This window comes from Orbicella faveolata, unplaced genomic scaffold, assembly GCF_042242905.1.
Source record: "Orbicella faveolata isolate gen_17 unplaced genomic scaffold, um_ofav_v1 contig_24, whole genome shotgun sequence".
In the NCBI taxonomy this organism is placed as follows: domain Eukaryota; kingdom Metazoa; phylum Cnidaria; class Anthozoa; order Scleractinia; family Merulinidae; genus Orbicella; species Orbicella faveolata.
This window is the reverse complement of record NW_028301552.1, coordinates 4,111,327-4,130,864: the sequence shown is the minus strand read 5'-3', so window position 1 is coordinate 4,130,864 and position 19,538 is coordinate 4,111,327. Positions and strand designations below refer to the sequence as shown.

The following is a 19,538-nucleotide window of genomic DNA, read 5'->3' as shown; positions in this document are numbered from 1 at the left end:
GAACCATTGTTCTGCTCATTAAACCTTTTGTTTGGTGACGTTCTCGTTGCCGTTGCCGTCGCCGTCTTGGTTTGCTAAAACTCCCTTTCCAAGATGGCGGACGAATTGTTGAGCCATAGTTCGTAATTTGGCAAGACGTACATGTAATTTGCAGGCTGGGTTATTTTACGGACACATGACGAGCTCACCAGGAGCTCAGGTTGGAATCCCAGTACAAATTCAGTTAATTATAAACAGAATGGGTTTCTGTTTAGTTAATATGATCACGTCAGGCATATTATCATGATGAATAATTGACCATAAAACGACCGTGAAAGAAAATAAGGCAGCCTACCACATGGGCTAAATGTTTCATTTTGTGAAATAAACAGGCAAGCACAGGTTTATGGAATAATATAAAAGTCTCGTTTCGTTAAATTTCCTCGGCTGTTCTGTTTAGATCAAAGCCTCTCGTGTTATTTTTTTAACACTTTCGTTTACTCTCTAGGTCCATTGGCGCATTGTAAATATTTACACCGACCGACTATGGACACTATGAGTGGAAAAGAATGGGAAAGTCATCGGTCATTTGATAGAACCAAATTAATATTTCAAGCATTTTACTTTTTCTTTCTGTCTGCATTCATCACGAGGCTAGTATATTTTCCTATCTATCTTAAACAATTGGGACTCAATGCAAGTTACGTGGGAATTCTTTTAGGAGTGATTCCTTTTGCACGCGGTGTAGGAGCGCCAATTATGGGATACGTGGCGGACAAAACAAACTCAAGAAAACTTGTTTTTCTTGTCAGTCTAGCATCACATACATTAGTGCCTATATTGCTACTGATACCACGAACCTCTAAACCGGAATGTCAATCAAGAGTTGCCATAGAAACGCCAAAGCAGCCCTATAACAAAACATGGATGGAGAAGTCGCTCAATAAGACTAGTAATCAAGAAGATACTGGGCAAAGTCAAGAGCTGTTGCAGATCTTCCTTATTCTTTTGGTTCTCTTCACTATTACAGAATTCGTTGCTGCACCAACGCAAAATCTTGCAGATTCAGCTCTTTTAGAAAACCTCGACAGTTCTGAGTCGATTAACTATGGAAGGTTTAGAATGTGGGGAAGCTTTGGTCAAATCATTCTTTATTTGATTGTTTTACCTGTAGCAAAATCCAACACTGTTAGAGTTTGCGGCGTTATTCAGGATGATTACGGACTAACAATGTTCGCTTTCTCGACTGTGCTGCTGGTCGCTTTTGTAATGGGCCTAATGATAGACTTCAAACAGGATGAATTAAGAACAACAGACTCTCGCAGAACCAAGAGGGAAATACAAGAAACATCCCTTAAAGATGTCTTGTTAAATCTTGATAACATTGCATTTATCGCCATTATTCTTTACCTTGGGATGGTTGACGGTATTTTTAACAATTTCATGTTCTGGTATCTAACTGATATCGACCCATCGCAAGCCACGTGGGTTATAGGCGTGGCTGGAGCAAGTCGTAACATCGCAGGCGCAATTTCATTTGGCTCCTCAGGAATCCTAATCAGAAAATTAGGATGTTTAAACACAATTAACTTGTCTCTTGCTATCTACATAGCAGCTTTCGCTGTTTATGGACTGCTGACAAATTCTTGGTTAGCCATCATCCCCGAGGTTATGCAATACCTTGCGTACGGTATTTCCATGTCGGCTTCCATTGTGTATTTTAAAGAAAGAACGCCCGAGGAATATTCAGCAACAACACAAGGTGAGCGAAATAACAGAAAAAGTAAAGATAGAGTGACTGAAATAAAGTGAAATGTTAATATGTGGTATAAAAGACCAAAAACATTTTCTTAAATAAAAACTTTTAAAATTACAAGAAATCGTATCTGATTCAACCACAGCGATCCTCAGGGATAAACAGCTTTCCGTGACTATACATAGTTTGAAGCGTTTACCAGAATAAGGTTACGTCTGCATATGGGCCAAGTGGCCCATCAAGCCTGCGCTTATCTTCGCTTTCAGTAAGATGTGGCGTGTAGGAGTATTTCAATTTCTCCCTGATGAGATGCTAGTCCATTACAGGGTCACCTCTGAGCATTAAACTCGCCGGTACCCATTTATACACCTAGGCGGAGAGAGGCACTATGAGAGTAAAGTGTCTTGCCCAAGAACACAACGCAATGTCCCCAGCCAGGGCTCGAACCCGGACAACTCGATCCGGACGCGAGCGTACTAAACATGCATATGAGGCCACCGCGCCTCCACTAACCAGAAGAGGCGTAATTATCAATATTATCATGCACTCACAATTTCGGCTCGTTTTTCAATTTGCAGGCATTGTGTTCTCTTGTTACCTTGGTGTAGGTTTTGGATTAGGATCCACGATTGGTGGGTTCCTGGTAGACATCATTGGAGGGTCGTGGACGTTCCTGCTGAGTGGAGGAGTAACAGCGATCGTGCTCGTTCTATGTGTTCTTTCTTTGGCGATAACAAAACTGCTTAATCGAATGAAGAATAACAAGGTGGAAAGAGAAACAGAGGATTACGAGTCGAGTTAGACAAACTTCAACTGTTCGTGCAATGGAATACTTCTCTCAAGTAATCACTCAACCTTTTTTGAGATAAAGAGCAGTTCATTTGACAGTTCATCATCTATTTTTCATATTTACAAATGTAAATATGTTTTTCTATAACTTACTCAGTGGACGAACTCCGGCAATACTTTCAAGTGAGGTCACATACAAGAGCACAAAGTATCACCTTAGAGGTAACAGGATCGAAACTCCGCGATTTTCTTCCTACTACATGAAAAACTCGATCAGCTACCAGGCTGCTGTACTTTGGAACACTGCATCCAGGTACGATATTAATAATTCAGCACATTCTTTGCCAATTTAAGTTAGAAAAGACGTTTTTATTGAAAAGTTAGACTTCAATGCGACCTCTATTCCTAGGCAAAGCAAGAACGTAACGGATTTTAAGATTTATTAATGTGAGTGAACGTATATAATTAACAATTACTCCACGAGCGCGCGTTAGATATGAGATGATAGACAGTCAACGAGGCGGGTAGCGACAAGCGCGAGCGGAAAAATTGTTTTACTAAAAATGTCTTCAAAATATAGAAAACTAAAATAAACTAATAATATAAACGCTCTAAAAATTACGCGTTCGCTAACCATATTTAGAGAGCATGGTATAATTATGGCTCATATACCATGATGGCTAAGCCAATGAAAACTCTTGAACTGCATTATCCCAATCATCCAGTTATTATTATCATTACTGCACATACAGACATACATATACATTTTGATAAAGCAGGTCTGAATATGGGAACCTTAGGGCTGGTGTGGACCTGGCATAAAATGTAACTAACCTAATATTTATACAAAGAAAGAAAATCTTAAAAGTATTTTTAAAAAAAAACCGGGTATTTCAGTAGAACTATATACCTAAACAAGCCTCTTTTTCAAATTGTATATGGTCGAGAGACCTGCAGGGGCCCGTTTCTCGAAAGCCCCGGAAACTTTTCGGGCCTGCAAAGCCATTTTTAATTAATCTGTATCTAAAAACAGGGAGGTGTATACGCCTGAAACTTCTTATATGAAGAGAAGCAGTGTTCATATTAAGAATACGTGAATAAAACAGCTCTGTAATCATAAGCTTCGAGATTTTGCTATGGCTTTCCGGGTGCGAAAACATTTCGGGGCCTTCGATAAACAGGTGCCTGGAGGCATTTTAAGTCTTCCTTTAGAAAGCTGTGAGGATGAAGCGTCCCAGATGACTTTAGGGATAGCATTCCATATGATGGGGCCCCTATACCTTACGCTTTTTCTACCAAGTTCACTGTTATATCGTATAAGTAGAATTCTACTTGAACACTAATGCAAATGCTGCAATCCGATTCGCCGAGTAATCGTACACTATCAGCCATTAGTGTGCAGTGGTTAGAGGTCGTCTACGAAATGACGACGTTTTTCACATTTTTCCAAAGTTTGAAGGAAATTTTTGATGTAAATGGGCAGTTAAATTCCTGAGAAGACTAAAAGAAGACTTTAAGAACTCTAAATTATTGAAAAAACGGGTGCACGTGCGTAGGCAACTGCAAATTTCCAATGGCAATTCAGTCCGTGCGATTTCGTTATTAAAGTGTAAAGTTCAATAATACGTGGAAAACTAATTGTAACCATTATTTGTGTTAATTTCAGTTAGAATTCTAGTAAAACAATTAGATTATTGTACACCTGGCACATAACGAAAGCGAGCATCTGCTTGAAAATATAACTTAAAGGCTACCATTTTAAAATTTGGAGAACATCAGAATCCTGTGTTTCACTAAGTAGCTTGTGGATCAATTTTGCAGCTGAAATAAGGGTGCAGTTGCTCCAAGTCATACATATTGATGTTTTATTAAACTTTTAGCTAGATACACGACCCCACAGGCAAATCTGTTGCATTAAACAAAATCGTGTTTAAATAAAGGTTTGTTGTTGTTGTTGTTGTTGTATGAGGTAAAATGCAGTTATAATCCATCATATATTTTAGCTCGAACTCGATTGGTCTAAACGCATCACGTGACTGGATAACTGAGGAGTTTTGTAATGTTACCCAATTCTCCAAAGATCACCCGTGTTGCGAAATATACTTCAGGGATAACAAACATGATAGCCTCCATTTGACTTAAACAATATGCTCGGATGTTTATTCTTGGATATCATCTGTTCCTAGAAGCTCATATTTTTCCTCGAGTTTCGTTCTCGGAAAACTGCTCGCTTCCGAGAAAAGATAATTTCCGCGGGAAATAACCCGAATATATTTTCGCGCTGTCGGTTGTTATTCTCCATGACAATCCCTAGCCAAGCCCGAGGAGGAAGGGCAAGGCAGTAGTAACCCTCTATGTGCCTTATTTCCAGTCAGGGTTGCCACGGTCAAGGAAAAGTCAGGGAAAATTAGATTTTATTCAAGGTGAGTGAAAAGTCAGGGAGTTTTGTATCAGGTCAGGGAATTTCTAAATCCCTGTTCAAAATTCTTAAGGTTCCTCCAAATTATTTCATTATATGTTTTCATGTACACAAGGCAATTCTACATACATTTTTACTTCATCATTATTTTGTTTTCTTGGTGCACCTGTAAACTAGCTGGTGCGTCCTGTAGATTCTGATTTATCAAGTCTATGGGACGCGCCGTTACCATAGCTAAGAATGTTGTCCAAGTAAAATAAACTGTTTATGTCTGTCTAGGTCCAGGTCTAGGTCTATGTCTACATCTAAGCCTAGGTCTAGGTCTAGGTCTAGGTCTATAGGTCTAGGTCTATGTCTAGGTCAAAGGCTATAGGTCTAGGTCTAGGTCTAGGTCTAGGTCCATCAATATGTCTATGTCTATGTATCCATGGCCAGTTCTTCTGCTGATAGGTCCTGATAATGCTACCACGCACGTTGACGATAGGTACACGCGGTCTGAGCCAGTCACTCCTATAAGAGTGTCCTGTAGGCCTTGTTCGCGCGCGAGTCGGAAATGTCGACGCTCTACGATTACTGAACCTACTACTGGGTTTTTCAGTTGATTATTTTGACACCAATGGCCGGTTTGCAGCCTGTGAGCAGGCGAATTTTTGTAAGAGCACCGAAAAATCTTCAGATTACCGAATTTGCGGAGACTGGTGGTTCTCCAAAATGGCATGTTATCTCGGGCAACCCTAAAAAACGGAATCCGGAAATTTCATTAATCACTTGTTTTTGTATGCACCACGAACAGGTTGATCCTCCATCCTTTTTTGGTCAAGAAAAGAGCTTACAACCCAATTCAAATCGCAGTTCATTCATACAAAAATGAGTAATCTCATGAAAGCTCGAGCAATCAAGGATTAGCACCAGTCGTGATATTTGAAAATTCTGTCAAATTGCTCTCAATTGTGAGAGAATTTTCAAATATCACTCCTAGTGTAAATCCCACTCTTAAATGTATTGTTATTATTGTTATTATATTATACGACCCGGGGGGTACTCCCAGAAAAGTTGGGTGAGGGTGTGCGGCCCACTTCCCAAAACCCTTACTCTATTTATGACCAAAATCTGCGATTTTCGCTACCCTATTTATGACCTGACGAAAACTTTGATACCCTATTTATGACTGTTGCGGCTGGCACAGTTGCCCTAAACATAATTTATGAAAGGCTTTTGATGATGGTCTTTTTTACGATAACTGCAGAAATTCTCGCGCGTTCATTGGCTAACTTTCATTGTCAATAAGAAGACAGACGTATGAATTTATAATCTATGCGATGTTGACACAACGAGCGACAGCGGACAGGTTGACAATTTGTTATTGTAAAAAACAAATTGACGTCAATTTTTCATGCGTCTGTCCTGTTATTGACAATGAATTTCGTCATAACATTGGCAAAGTGGTCTGCTGATCCGGCTACTTTGACAATGTTATGACGAAATTCATAATCGCATGAAAAACTGACATCAACTTGTTAAATCGATAACGATGAAAAAGTAGTTTCTTTTAAGAAACATACCCAATTCAAGACTAGAGTGCAAAAGCCATGCTCTATTTATGACCAAAATGACCAAAATTGATACCCTATTTATAACCAAAACGGCGCTGAAAAACCCTACCCTTTCGGGTCGCACATACCTATATAACCCATATAAGGGAGTACACCCCCCCCCCACCACCCCCCGAGTTGCATATCATGTTTACTTAGCCGAAATGATATGTCATATTTTACCTAAAAAAATATACTGTATGATCAAACAGTTTCGCAAACAGGTAAGTTTTAGAAGACTGTATTGATTCAGTATTCATGATCAGAGCAGAGGGTAACTTTTTTTACGTTCTTCCATTTAGGTAATGAACTCTTAAAACTGATATCAGTTCCTGTTGGAGCCAGGGATTAAAACGCTCTTTCATTCAATCTTCCTTTCTCTTTGCATCGTTATCTTCATTGCTGCGGTCCAATTCTGTTATGGCCAAAATATCCCCTATCTTTCTGACCTCCGAGAAGAGGTCCACACTCTTAACGGGTTCGTAATCTTCGGCCGCTTTTTCGGCGGCCTGTCGGACGTGCTTCGCGACCTCGGAGATGGCGGTGTCGAATTTGTCTCTGTGTCTCATTACAAAGGGACAGATAAGGATGTTGTAAATGACGGTGGTACCACTCCACGGGCCAGGAAACATGCACCATACAAGCAGAAAAAACTTCAGCAAGTAATATAAAGGAATCCACTCCAGGACAATTTCCAAGAAATTAACCGTGCTGAAAACCAGCCAGTAAGTAAGCCATTTGGTATCATCTGTTAAATTGCCGGTCTCAATAGCTTTCACTGACGCATAAGTCGGGAACACGAAACCCAGGAAATAGCAAAGAAAGTTTGCAGCGTAACCAACTGCCAGGTAGAACAAGATGAAGCATAGGCCGCCAAGGAATAGGGTTTGTCTCCTGACATTAGTGGCGGCTTCTAGCTTGTTTAGCAAGTCCGTGAATATGTTGCGTTGATCGAGGAGCTCATTAACTGCTTTAATGGACACGCTACTTCTTACAGTCGCCACCAGGCTGGAACAAATGGACAACGGTCTATGCCTGTCCATGATCCATGAGTGATGATGTTCGTCCGCCTTGAGCGAGCTGGTGAACACAAGCTTTTGTTACGTAACCTCTAATTAAAAAGACCTAATGATTAAAATAATTCGATAATTATACATCAAGCGCGCGCTAAGGCACCGGGAGCGCTAACCTCGCCTGCAATGGTCTCTCTAATGGTCAATGACTCCCCCCCCCCCCCCCCCAACCCCTTTCTTTTTATAGATCACCTCCTTCACCGATTTTCTCCATTTTAACAAAAAAAAAAACCAGAAATGTCTGCACGTGAGACTGAGTTATAAATATTTTGCTTTTTCTGCTCTCGTATGACCCAAGTTTTCGTTGAATGTGGATAGGCAAGGCTAATGTGTATTCTTTTCTAAGGCCTATTTTACCTCGAGGAACGACATCAGCTGCAAACGTCTACTTAATATACTTAATTGTGTTGAATTCAGTATGTTTAACTGGTCTAAATTTCACTAAATATGAAGTCTCGCTAAAAAAAAAAATAGGCCGTTCACAGCCCTCTATTTTCTCGTAATTTTATTCGATCGTTGAACGCGCGGATAGAATCGCGAGAGAACTGGACGCCAGCGAAAAACGGAAGAACTTGACTGGGTAGGGGGTGGAGACCGAGATATTCTTTCTTCTTGCTGGCTTCGCTTGCAAACTCCCCCCCCCCCCCCCTCCCCTCGTGCTTCGCGCTGGGTTTGCTCGCTCTTTATTCGCGTGCGTAAATAGAGAGGCTTTGGACATTCTAAGTCAAATGATCAACCCCTAATCTCGAGTGAATCATCAAATTTGCATTGTAAGTCATTCAGTGAGTTGTCTGATGTCGGAAGTCATAATACTAAATGTTCTTTAGTTAAAATCTAGAATGAACGAAGTTACTGATTTGAAACGAAAAAATTGAGCGTATCCTTCATTTTATTTTCAGTTTGTGTATGCTAAAGGTTCGCTTGAAAAGATTTAACATGACAAGTTTTTGTTTTGTGTATGACAGGCAAAATAAAAAGTCTCCTAGCTTTAAAAACTAAAATAAAACCAGTTTCCACAACTTGGCGTGTCTTTCAGCCGTTTAACAAAGGAACTTGTCAACGAAACCTGTCAATTCTGACAGTGTTTTATCATACACAAACAGCAGAAGTTAAGCTTGTCATACAAACATGCCATTCAGCGATTCGAATTCGACCCTGAACTTGTCAACGGAACTTTTCAACCGGGAAATTAAAAACTTAATTTATTTCAGATTATATTACAAGGGAATCTACTTAATGAAACTTTCCGTGCTTAAATCAACTCACGAATTTAAATCAATCTAAAAATGCATAATACTCAGGATCCGTCCACATTACGCCGGAGAAATTTGAGAACGCAGCTTTATTTCTACGGTTAGGCCTATCGTCCACACTAATCCGTCACTTAAACTGAGCTTTTCGAAAACGCTCTTCAAAACGGAGGAATTTGAAAATGGTGAAAATGCCGGCTTTGCGTTTTAGTGTGGACGAAAAACATCCAAAATGACCGGTGATTGTTGCGTTTTTAAATTTCTCCAGTGTAGTGTGAACGGAAAACATTTAATGCTTTTCAGAGTGAAAACGCTGTTTTCAAATTTCTCCAGCGTATATAGTGTGGACGGGCCTTAGCTTGTGAAGGGGCAATGTAAGTACGGTTAAGTTAATTTGATTTTAAAATTGTGGTAACATGCATCGCAGTTATCAACACCTGCTTTGTTCCGTATTTTTGCTATGCTGTACCATTGCAAATCCAAGTGGCTATCTTTAAAACGGGGAACGGGGAATCCGGGAATCGGTGAACGGGAAATCGAGGAATGGGAATGGGGAACTGGGAACGGGGAATCTTTAAAATGGGGAATCTTTAAAAGCGGGAATCTTTAAAACGGGGAATCTTTTAAAAGCGAGAATCTTTAAAAGCGGGAATCTTTAAAACGGGGATTCTTTAAAATGGGGAATCTTTAAAATGGGGAATCTTTAAAATGGGGAATCGGTTCCCCGTTCCCCGTTCCCCGTTCCCCGTTCCCCGTTCCCCGTTCCCCGTTCCCCGTTCCCCGTTCCCCGTTCCCCGTTCCCCGTTCCCCGTTCCCCGTTCCCCGTTCCCCGTTCCCCGTTCCCCGTTCCCCGTTCCCCGTTCCCCGTTCCCCGTTCCCCGTTCCCCGTTCCCCGTTCCCCGTTCCCCGTTCCCCGTTCCCCGTTCCCCGTTCCCCGTTCCCCGTTCCCCGTTCCCCGTTCCCCGTTCCCCGTTCCCCGTTCCCCGTTCCCCGTTCCCCGTTCCCCGTTCCCCGTTCCCCGTTCCCCGTTCCCCGTTCTCCGTTCCCCGTTCCCCGTTCCCCGTTCCCCGTTCCCCGTTCCCCGTTCCCCGTTCCCCGTTCCCCGTTCCCCGTTCCCCGTTCCCCGTTCCTCATTCCCGTTACCCCTTCCCGTTACCCATTCCCATTACCCATTCCCATTACCCATTCCCGTTACCCATTCCGATTCCCCAATTCCCCGTTCCTCGTTTTAAAGATAGCCAATCCAAGCCGTAACATAACAGCTAGAATCTCCTGGCACGAATAGAGTTTCGGTGTGACATTTTATTGAAATCGCGGCGTAATGTATTAATTCATGACATCAGCTGGTGTTGAGTTTCTTTTAATGTAAGTAATGTTTGACTGAATTCTTTTTGCAGGAACATCAATTCTTAGATATCATTAAAACATTGATTCATCCTTTATTCGTATTTGTAAGAGTTTTCAACTGAAACACTACCCGAACTCTCACTTGATGTCTTTAAAAGTTCATTATCCAATCGGCGTCCTTTTAAAACTTGCCTGTGAGCGACAACTGCACTCAAGTCACGCCTCGATGCCGTTCTCCTTAAAAATTCAATCAAGCAAGTGAAACCTTAGTTTCACCTGTCAGTCACTTACACTGGGTAGAAACAAAGCACAAAGAACTTTTAACATTTCAGTGCGGGCAGACCGATCAGTCGAAAACTCACTCGGAATGCGTCTGTTTCGATTGAGATTTTATTAAATGGTAAAACAATTCGAACAAATAATCTCGCAGTAAACGAAGGCTTGATCGCAAAGTCTGACAAAACAGATTGTTTGAAAACAAAGGATTCAACAGGTTGAGCAGAAAATTTGAATTAAGTGCAGCCGATGAAGAGTGAACGTTAATCCAGTCCAATATCACTGTAAAAATAGAACGCCAGTACGAGATTCCTAATTTGAAAATATCTTACTTCCTTTCATTTCTCTTTGTCGTGTGGTATCAGTAGCACAATACATTTTCTTCGGGGGGTTTACAAAACAAAACCAGCAGGTTTTCTAATGGAGAAAACATCGAAACAATAACTAAAGACGTTAATTACCCGCTGAAAATAACAGATTGTATAACAAAGGCGACGATTTTTCACAATAACCAGAAACTGAAATTTCTGTGACTTTTTTGTGGTTAAATGGTGATTCAACGGCAGTTTCGAGCATAATTTCATTTCATTTTTACGCGTTGTTCGCGCGCAAATGATTTAAAGCTGCCACGCGCGCTCGTGTTTCGTTATGCAAATCGCGCGAGCTTTTGTTGTTAATGAAAAGTGACGTGTACAACTTTCACAAAACAGTATTGTGTCAGCTGACGAACACGCAATAATACAACCGTAGCGCCGCTTTTCTTTAACGTCAAGATTCAGAAAAACGACAGAGTCACAATTTTTTAATCTCGCGGCTGTTAGGGTAAACAGAAGTTGAAGCAATTCGAGGATGGGCTATGGACTTAACCGATTTGTCACACACGTGGATCAAAATTTACTCTGTAGTATTTGCGCCGGTGTCTTAGAAGAAGCCGTTATTACACCTTGTGGACACTCGTTCTGCGATGAATGCTTACATATCTGGCTGGACAGACCCAACACAACTTCGTGTCCCACTTGTCGTTCGGAGGTTTCGCCATTCGATGTTATTCCGGTGTTAGCCCTCAGAGGGGTAGTGGAGGGCTTGGTGGTTCACTGTGATAATGATGAACACGGATGTAAAATGGTTTTAAAACTGGAAAAACTCCGAGCGCATGTACAAGTGTGCGATTTCGGGTTGATTGAATGCGGTGCGTGTGGAAAAAGCGTGAAACGGTGCGAGCTACCAGACCACCATGAAGAATGCGAGGTAATAAAAGACTTGGTTTCACGACACAAGAAGGTAAAAGATCAAGAACTTTCTATTGATAACCTCACAAAACAGATCGCGCTGTTGGAAGTGGATTTAAATAAGACTAAAACAGCCTTAAAAGAATCCGAGGGGGACGTGCGTCGCGTGAAACGTGAATTGAGGGAATTACAATTCCAGTTGGAAGTAAGAATGGGCGAGGAACAGGAGTTCGACCCGGACTGGGATCCAGAGTACAACTACGGTTATTCTCCTTCAAGCATCGCGCAGCTCGCAAGTCTGGTGTCGCGATATTTATTGAACAAGCCTTACTACATTGATCGCAACCGCATTTTTAACGCGGTGAAACGTTGTTATGATTACTATCACGGTTATGCTGGCTATTCACAAGATGTACATATGTTACTGGCCGCGAGTTACGCTAGTAACTGGTTTACCGACAATCAAAGATCTAACTTTGATTCGTGGCTGCAAAATCTGGCGCGAGAAAGGTTTTTGATCTCCGGCTAGCCTGAATGTCAAAGTTCCAAATCATATTCGTCTCAACGATTTCAGGCGGTAAAATTTGCATTTTTCGTGACTAAAATTAAAACGAATTTCTATGTTCTAGTACGGTATTTTAGGCCAATGCATTGCTGTAATTGTACTAATATTTATTGTTAGAATTTGCGATCGCTTTAAATCCTACTCAAAGAAAATGATTAATCGTTGTCAAGCTTATATCGTTACAAATTATTCAACTAAACGATATAGCGCTGTGGTCATGGATTGTTAATAATACGAAATGAAGAGAAATTGTCCCTAAAAGCATGATGCTTTTCTGTCTCCACAATGCGAAAACAAAGGGAAATAAATGCGCGATATGTTTTGAATGAAAAGAGAATTTAATTGCAGTCCTTACAAATGAGGCAAAGGTGTTTTCCGCGTTGTCGGCCATGAAAGACTCGGCTTCTTGAAAAAACAAACAACTTTATACCCTGTGGCATCAGTCTCTTGGAAACACTCGCAAAGTACTAAAAAAACAAGAGGAAAAAAGGAAAAAAAGATAACAAATGTTTAGTCCTTTCTTCGTCATTTTTTAGCATGCCGAGAAAAATTTCCACGCAACGAGTTTTAAGAAAAAAAACTCACCCTGAATTTGTCATGGGTTTTTATACTCATAATCACAGAATTTCATCTTATCCCAAATAATTAATAATCTGAATTACAAAATACATTCGCAGCTGTAAACTTGTCAGGATTTCTAAAGATCGCGAGATAAAAAAAAAAATAATAATAATAATAATAAGCAAAAAAAAAAACGAAAAGAGAGTGATTAGGTAATTGTATTTAAAATACAATATGTGACAGCGCGCGTCGGTTTGATGTTCCGTCCGGTTTTCAGCGACATCGAAACCGGCTTTTAGGTCAAGCGAAATTGTTTTTAAGGTTCAAAACATTATCGAACAATAGCTTCTACAGAAACGGTCAGAAAAAACGCCGAATAACAACCTCATATTGAATATTAAAGCTCGCTGAAAAAATGTTAACTGGCTTGTGGCTACGTTAATCTCCTCGACGTCCCAACACATAATTTGGCTTTCGAACGCCAGGACAATGTGAAAAACAGTACAAAGATGTTACAGAGTGATTAAAAATTCTAATCGAGTATACTCGCGACAAAGCAGTCTTGGCAATGCTCAAACATTACAAAAATCTCTTTGTCTTGAACAATCTGGCGCTGAATTTACCGACATGTTAACAGTGTTTCATACCTCACAAAATCTTTTCTCAGGGAACCTCACCCAAAAAGGCTTGTGAAACTGTTCCTAGATTTGTTTGCTTGTCGCTCGGAAGTACAAAATCCTCTATGTCAGGTTTACAAAAGTAGCCGACAAAGAGGCGCTCTTAAAATGAACCGATATACCACCATTTTCAGTAATGAAAATCATAAAACGGAAATTAACTCATCAAATAAAGTCGTAAGACCTTATTACATGTTATTGTGACCAACGAATTTTGTAAATATTCCACTCACATGATCTCTTCCGTGAATGTACCGACAGCATTTGGTACCCAGGTTTTACAAGTGTTATAAGAACACGAGAATGCTACGAATTTCGCTCTTTTGGGAACAGTTTCACCAGTGTGTCATGTTGTTAAGACCAGACTAGAGGAAAACAAGTTGAGGAGAGATGTAATTGATTTTCAACCATCGGACGTTCTTGTAAAATTGGAATCTTCCTGAATTTTCATCTCAGTCAAAGATGCTTTTCAATCTTTTGAGAATTAGATGATTATATTACAAGGTAGATGAAGTTTGACGCGCTCCCCCACCCCGCAAACATTGAATTATGTCATACAGCGGAGAACATCTGGAGATAAATATAGAGACAAAGTCAGCCAATCAAAGCTCAGCAAAAGCATGCGACCGGTCCAAAGCGCGGGAAAACGTACGTCACTCAAGTCAGGTTTGGTTTCAGGGTTTGTTCTTGATTGGTCGAAAAACGAGTAGGTCTGTTGTGATTGGTTGGTGTAAGCTGACAGACCTCAACAGAGGGTCCATTATACTCTAGCGGTTTAAGCCTATTCTGAGTGCCGGTTAGCGGGTACATTCACATTTATCTGGCCGTTAAAGGTTACAAGATTATCCCGCGTTCACATGAAATTATAAATTGAGCTCGCGGTTTTCGGTTTTGCGTGTTTTTGTGGCGGTCACAATGAACGGTCAGACTGAGCGGTAACTTAATGTCCATGTTGCTTGAAGCTTCTCCCTCAACAAAAGATTGCCTTTTAGGGCTAGAAACAGTTTGTTCCATTCTCAAGATCTTGTGGTCTTTGTGAGGAGAAACACGATTATTTTAAAGCTATCATATCGCAAAGAATTTGTAACGTACTGTGAAAAGATCGGTTATGATGATAATCTTCCTACTAGTAGCGCGGTTTCGGGTTTTTAGGATAAAAAGACAATGATCTGTGGTTTCGAAAGAACAAAATATGGCGGTTTTATACGGAATGTACGACCCCATATAATAGACCCTCTCAACAAAGTCTCAATTTCTTTAATAACTGAGCGGTGTGGAGTGCAGTGTGCCCTCACTAGTGTGTATGTGTGTGACTGATATGTACATCGAAATTTTTTTTAACCGAGGTCTCCTACGGGCTGGATCACTAATAAGAGTGGAATCTAAGCACAAAAGTATTAAAATGTTCCGTTTAAATATAGCAAGTGACAATTTTTACCTAAATCCCGACTAGTTAACCATGTTGAACTTTCTGTACACTAAAAGTTATGGAATAAGCCCCTTCACCCCTGCTAATTACAGAACAAGAAAACATTTCCTCGAACTAAAAGCTGTGGAAAAAATTAAAAACTAACTCTTAGCGAATTTCCGCCCATACATACCTTGCTTCACCATTAAAATGAGATTGAAGTGTCGACAAACCATTAATATGTCTTTCAAATGCATATTTAACATTAACCTTGTATATAAAAATACCATTTATGTACAATGTGATCCACCCAAAAACCTGTAACTCGTGGCCCCCTATAGTCAGTCATTCAACTGAACATTAAATGTACTATTGGCTAAAAGATTATCTTCCTAACTGTGATAAAAAATGTAGACTACAGTTTATCCATCTCTCAAGAATTGTGTTCAAGGGAGATGAGTTTAAAAATGTTAGATTCTACAATCATTTGCTATGAAAATAAAGACCTCTCACAGATTTTCACTCTAAAGTGTCCTAAAAAATGGACAAAGTTAAAAAACTACTGAGTAAAGCTTATATTGACAAGGCTGAAATGCAATTGTGACTGGAAGAAAACGATAACCATAGCAATGCACTTCTCTCTCCCTGTCACAATATTGCTATTTGACTATTTTTTAGCAGATTTGTTCCCTAAAAGTTTCCTAAGTCTGTCATACCGACCAGATACTGGCTGAAGGTTCCCATATATGGGGTCCAGCCACATAACTCTATCCTCAAAACTCATCTTTTGCAGTACAGTGCTCTTGGTATAGAACCTTGAGAGCGCCTCCAAAGGCAGCTGTACCAGCGGCTTGGGAGGCGGTGATAGCTTGGGCTGTGTGGTGGAAACAGGATCTAGGGGTTCTTTAAGCCACCATCCAAGCGTAGTCTCAGGATAATCATCTTCAGCTTCTTCCTCTTCCTGCAACTCAACCTCTATCTCATCATCAGAGATCACTTCACCTTCTTCGATACTTTTTCTGGTAGTTCTCTTGATTATTTTCTTTGGCTCACCATTCTGGGTTGAGCCGTTTGGTTCTGTGTGTTGTTGTTGTGTGGAGATGGGAGGCATGGACTTACTCTCAGAGTGTTTCCTGTAGCGTTTGAGAAGTTCCAGTTCCTCTGAGCCATACTGAACCCCAGGGTGGGAGGGAGAGTAACCAGTGTTGTCCTCTTGAGCACCAACTTCTTCTTTGAAATCATACTTTGTTCTCTTGGCAGGTGCAAGCTTCAAAGGTGACTCTGTTGAACCCAACTCTAACAAGGCACTTGTTCCACCTACAAAACAAAGAGTTTGACGTTATGAATTCTCTTTAGGCAATAAGCATATCAAATAAAACATCCTCTCATAGAGCTGAAATGAAGGAGACATCACTAGTTTAACAATACAGTGGCAGATCCAGCCCTTAAGCTAAGGGGGGGGGGGGGGGGGGTGTTTTTGCCCTGCCAGCTTTTATTCCTTCTGTGATTTTTTTTTTTACCCAAAATAAGGGGGGCTGGGCCCTCCTAGATCCACCAATATTTTCATTTACCATGCATCTGGCCCCTAAACTTATCTAAAATTAATTTTCTAACTTTTCTTTTTTTTTTAAATCTAAACTTAGGTTTTCTTTTTTCTTTTCCTTTTTGTTTTTTTCTCTATCTAGGCATTTCTAATAACAAAGTATTGTAGATTATTTTTAATTTTTGTTTTCAATACTATTTATTACACTGAATGCATAATTTAAATATTTGGAAATTATCTTTAGTTAATACTCTCTTAACATATTTCCATGAGTCAGAGTTGCCTAAAATTGGCTTGACTTGAACTGCCTTAAATGAGGCAAAAATTAAAATAATCAAGGTGTATTTTTTAGAGACATAAAAAGGTAAAGTCTGCATATGAGCCAAGTGGCCCATCAGGCCGTTTTCTGTAGCATGAAGCAATTAGGAGTATTTCTACTTCCCCCTGGATGGGATGCTAGTCCATTGCAGGGTTACCCCGAGCAGTAAATCTGACAGAACCCATTTATACACGTGGGTGGAGAGAGGCACTGTGAGAGTAAAGTGTCTTGCCCAAGAACACAACACAGTGTCCCCAGCCAGGGCTCAAATCCAGACCACTCAGTCTGGAGACAAGTGCACTAACAATGAGGCCACTGCACATCCACAAAGAGAACCCAGGAAAAAACCTTTGGAGTATGAGAACTTCTGGCAGCCACAGTCATAGTAATGCAACATGCAGAGTTGTTCAGTCCAAGTTACAGTTTTGACTGCACAGTTGCTTCCAAATTCCCAAAACAAAGGCCTTTTACCTTCTTCTTCCACTTCCATGTCCTGTTCATCCCTTTGCAGCTCTGTTCTCTTTCTTTTCTTGTTATTTTGACCAGAAGTATTTGGCATTCCCCTCTCATGTCTGTAGTGAGCTGCTAAATTGTCTATATGTTGATGGCTCTGCATTGGTGGCATTCCTATCGCAGCAGATATATCTTTAACACCTAAAGACGAGAAAAAACCACAAGCAAAACAATGTGTAGTTACACTGTCAAAAGGCTTAAGCATTCACCTTAAAAATGACCTACCTGTAAATGACCTTTGAAAGGCTTTAAAAAATCCAAGCTAGTTTTAATCCTAAAATTTGAAAGTCAAGCTGAATAATAATGTAATCCTTGGCAGGACTGCAGACTGCAGACAGACTTCAAATCAGGGGTAAAAAAATTATGCAGACTGAGGGTAAAATGCAGACTGCAGATTGCAGACTGTAGGCTTTTTAACTGAATCATGTTACCATTTCTATCATTGAGAGCTAACCCTAAACAGGCTATCCGGAGCACTATTCAGGCTATCCAGAGTAATATTCAGTCTAACCGAAGTGATATTCAGGCTAACCAGAGTGCAGACTTTCATTAAGATTAGGCTAAATAATCTTGTTTATGGTCAGCACTCGATAATGGAAATAACACAAGTATATACACCATAAGTCTACAGTCTGGACTCAAACTTAACACCAGCCCCACTCATTATTGCTTCGTCGAGTCTTTTGTTTCCCCTTTGCAGATCAGAGTATATCACAAAATAATATCAACCTTTTTCATGCACTTCAAGTTAATTCTCCGCAATAATTTTTAAACTGTTGACTCACCTTCTGGAAGGGGAATATTGAATCCTGGAAACTCAATAAAAGAATTGCGAATGTTATCACCATCCTCACTGTTCTCCTCTTCAATGTAATCATTTACGTTCCCATCCCCGTCATACAGAAGCAAACTTGGTTTTGCCTCCTTTGGTAAATATCCTGGGGGATACCCCAAGTATCGCATTTTATAAATGTAAAAAGGCACATCTTGTTCACCAATCCCAAGTGCTTCTCTCAGCTTTGCACTTATGATCCCCGGTTTAAATTCTGAAAAGCGTTGCACTGATTTGTCATCACAATGGTACCTAGATTTTGAATACGCTGGCGAGGCAAACTTATTTTGGAATTCTCTCCTGTTTGCATTAATTTTTTCAAGATCCTGTGGTGCAGGACAGTCTTGAAGAACATGGCCACACTCTCCACAGTTAAAACAAGCTCGGCTTTGTTTTATTTTCACCTTTAGTGTCTCTTCACCGTGCAAAACAGAGAAATAAACCTGCTCGTATTTGGGAATAACCCAGCCATCGCTGATTGTCGGGTTGAAATCAATTAAAGGCAGCCCACAGCAGTCAATGCAATATACATCGTAGTACTGCAAAGAACTGACAACAGAAAACGGTGCGAAATGACCCTCTTCCTCAGCTAACCTTTCCAGCTCATAATTCATGTCGAAGATGGACGGTGGAAAATGTTCTTTGCCATACGACTCCCTCTCGTTAACGTCGTCAACACGCCGCTGTAAAGTTTGAACAAACTCTTCAATCTTCTCCCTGTTTCTGATTGACGTCCTGTTATCGAAATAAATCGCTTGAAAAAGAGGCGAATACCTTTCTTGTTCAAAATCGGGATCTTGGGTCGTAGGTCCATGAGTCACTTTAAACATACTAACTAAACTTCTAAGCGCATTTTTCAGACGTAAGTTTTCTTCCTTCAAAGACTTTGATGATTTTCCCCCAGTAGAATCATCGTCCTTTTTCATGGTCTTTTTCTTCGCTTTTTCCACCTCAAATTCAGTGAAAAGAAGCTCTTCATCGAAGCAATCCTCGTCCGCCATGATGGAAGTATACTAGTTTCCAATCTTTACCTGCCTCGCCCGTCCGTTTCCGTCATACACAGGTTGAGGCACAGGCTTCCCAAGCGGAATACATGAACAAGGGTATGGGACTGAAACTGAAATCAATGAATGCACGAGTAATTCACCGTATTACGATTTCTAGTCATTGTTTGGTGTCATTTCTTGTCATCCTGGGGTATTAACACAAGACTTGAACGAATTTAGGTTAATTTCACTTTATTTATTGCCAGTTTTCATGTGCCATCATCATTTTCCAAAATAAGAAAGTACCAATCCATCTGAAGTTTTAGTTTCATCAGATGTAAGACCCTCTGATAACTTGATGTTTCACAATGTTTAAGCTCAACAGGGTTCCTTATTATGTAATAGAGCACGTTTGAATTCCAAG

At 40.4% G+C, this 19,538-nt stretch overlaps 3 protein-coding genes and 1 pseudogene across 3 annotated transcripts; 2 read left to right on the top strand and 2 right to left on the bottom strand.

Annotated features, from left to right (window-relative positions):
* Positions 1-3: 3 nt before the first annotated feature.
* LOC149110012 (major facilitator superfamily domain-containing protein 6-like) lies at positions 4-4,463 on the top strand. Its single transcript, XM_089291388.1, has 2 exons — positions 4-1,741; positions 2,314-4,463. The coding sequence occupies exons 1-2, from the start codon at positions 526-528 to the stop codon at positions 2,535-2,537; spliced, it is 1,440 nt and encodes a 479-aa protein (XP_089147514.1). The 5' UTR covers positions 4-525; the 3' UTR covers positions 2,538-4,463.
* Positions 4,464-6,900: 2,437 nt separating this feature from the next.
* Positions 6,901-7,578, bottom strand: LOC110042384 (receptor expression-enhancing protein 5 pseudogene; annotated as a pseudogene).
* Positions 7,579-11,022: 3,444 nt separating this feature from the next.
* LOC110042453 (E3 ubiquitin-protein ligase NRDP1-like) lies at positions 11,023-13,377 on the top strand. The gene has a single exon (XM_020747829.2). It carries the CDS (start codon positions 11,331-11,333, stop codon positions 12,237-12,239), a length of 909 nt encoding a protein of 302 aa, XP_020603488.1. The 5' UTR covers positions 11,023-11,330; the 3' UTR covers positions 12,240-13,377.
* Positions 13,378-14,750: 1,373 nt separating this feature from the next.
* LOC149110011 (zinc finger CCHC domain-containing protein 8-like) lies at positions 14,751-19,321 on the bottom strand. The gene is made up of 3 exons (XM_089291584.1): positions 18,082-19,321; positions 17,255-17,437; positions 14,751-16,238 (listed from the first exon to the last, which is right to left on the bottom strand). The coding sequence occupies exons 1-3, from the start codon at positions 19,127-19,129 to the stop codon at positions 15,589-15,591; spliced, it is 1,881 nt and encodes a 626-aa protein (XP_089147710.1). The 5' UTR covers positions 19,130-19,321; the 3' UTR covers positions 14,751-15,588.
* Between the last annotated feature and the right edge of the window lie 217 nt (positions 19,322-19,538).

Excerpts from the sequence above, each read along its gene's own strand:
- LOC110042453 (XM_020747829.2), top strand. The coding sequence starts at position 11,331 with ATGGGCTATGGACTTAACCGATTTGTCACACACGTGGATCAAAATTTA.
- LOC149110012 (XM_089291388.1), top strand. The coding sequence starts at position 526 with ATGGACACTATGAGTGGAAAAGAATGGGAAAGTCATCGGTCATTTGAT. Across the intron at positions 1,742-2,313 it reads ATATTCAGCAACAACACAAG|GCATTGTGTTCTCTTGTTAC; the intron begins GTGAGCGAAATA and ends TTCAATTTGCAG.
- LOC149110011 (XM_089291584.1), bottom strand. The coding sequence starts at position 19,129 with ATGGCGGACGAGGATTGCTTCGATGAAGAGCTTCTTTTCACTGAATTT. Across the intron at positions 17,438-18,081 it reads CAATATTCCCCTTCCAGAAG|GTGTTAAAGATATATCTGCT; the intron begins GTGAGTCAACAG and ends TCTCGTCTTTAG. Across the intron at positions 16,239-17,254 it reads CATGGAAGTGGAAGAAGAAG|GTGGAACAAGTGCCTTGTTA; the intron begins GTAAAAGGCCTT and ends TTTGTTTTGTAG.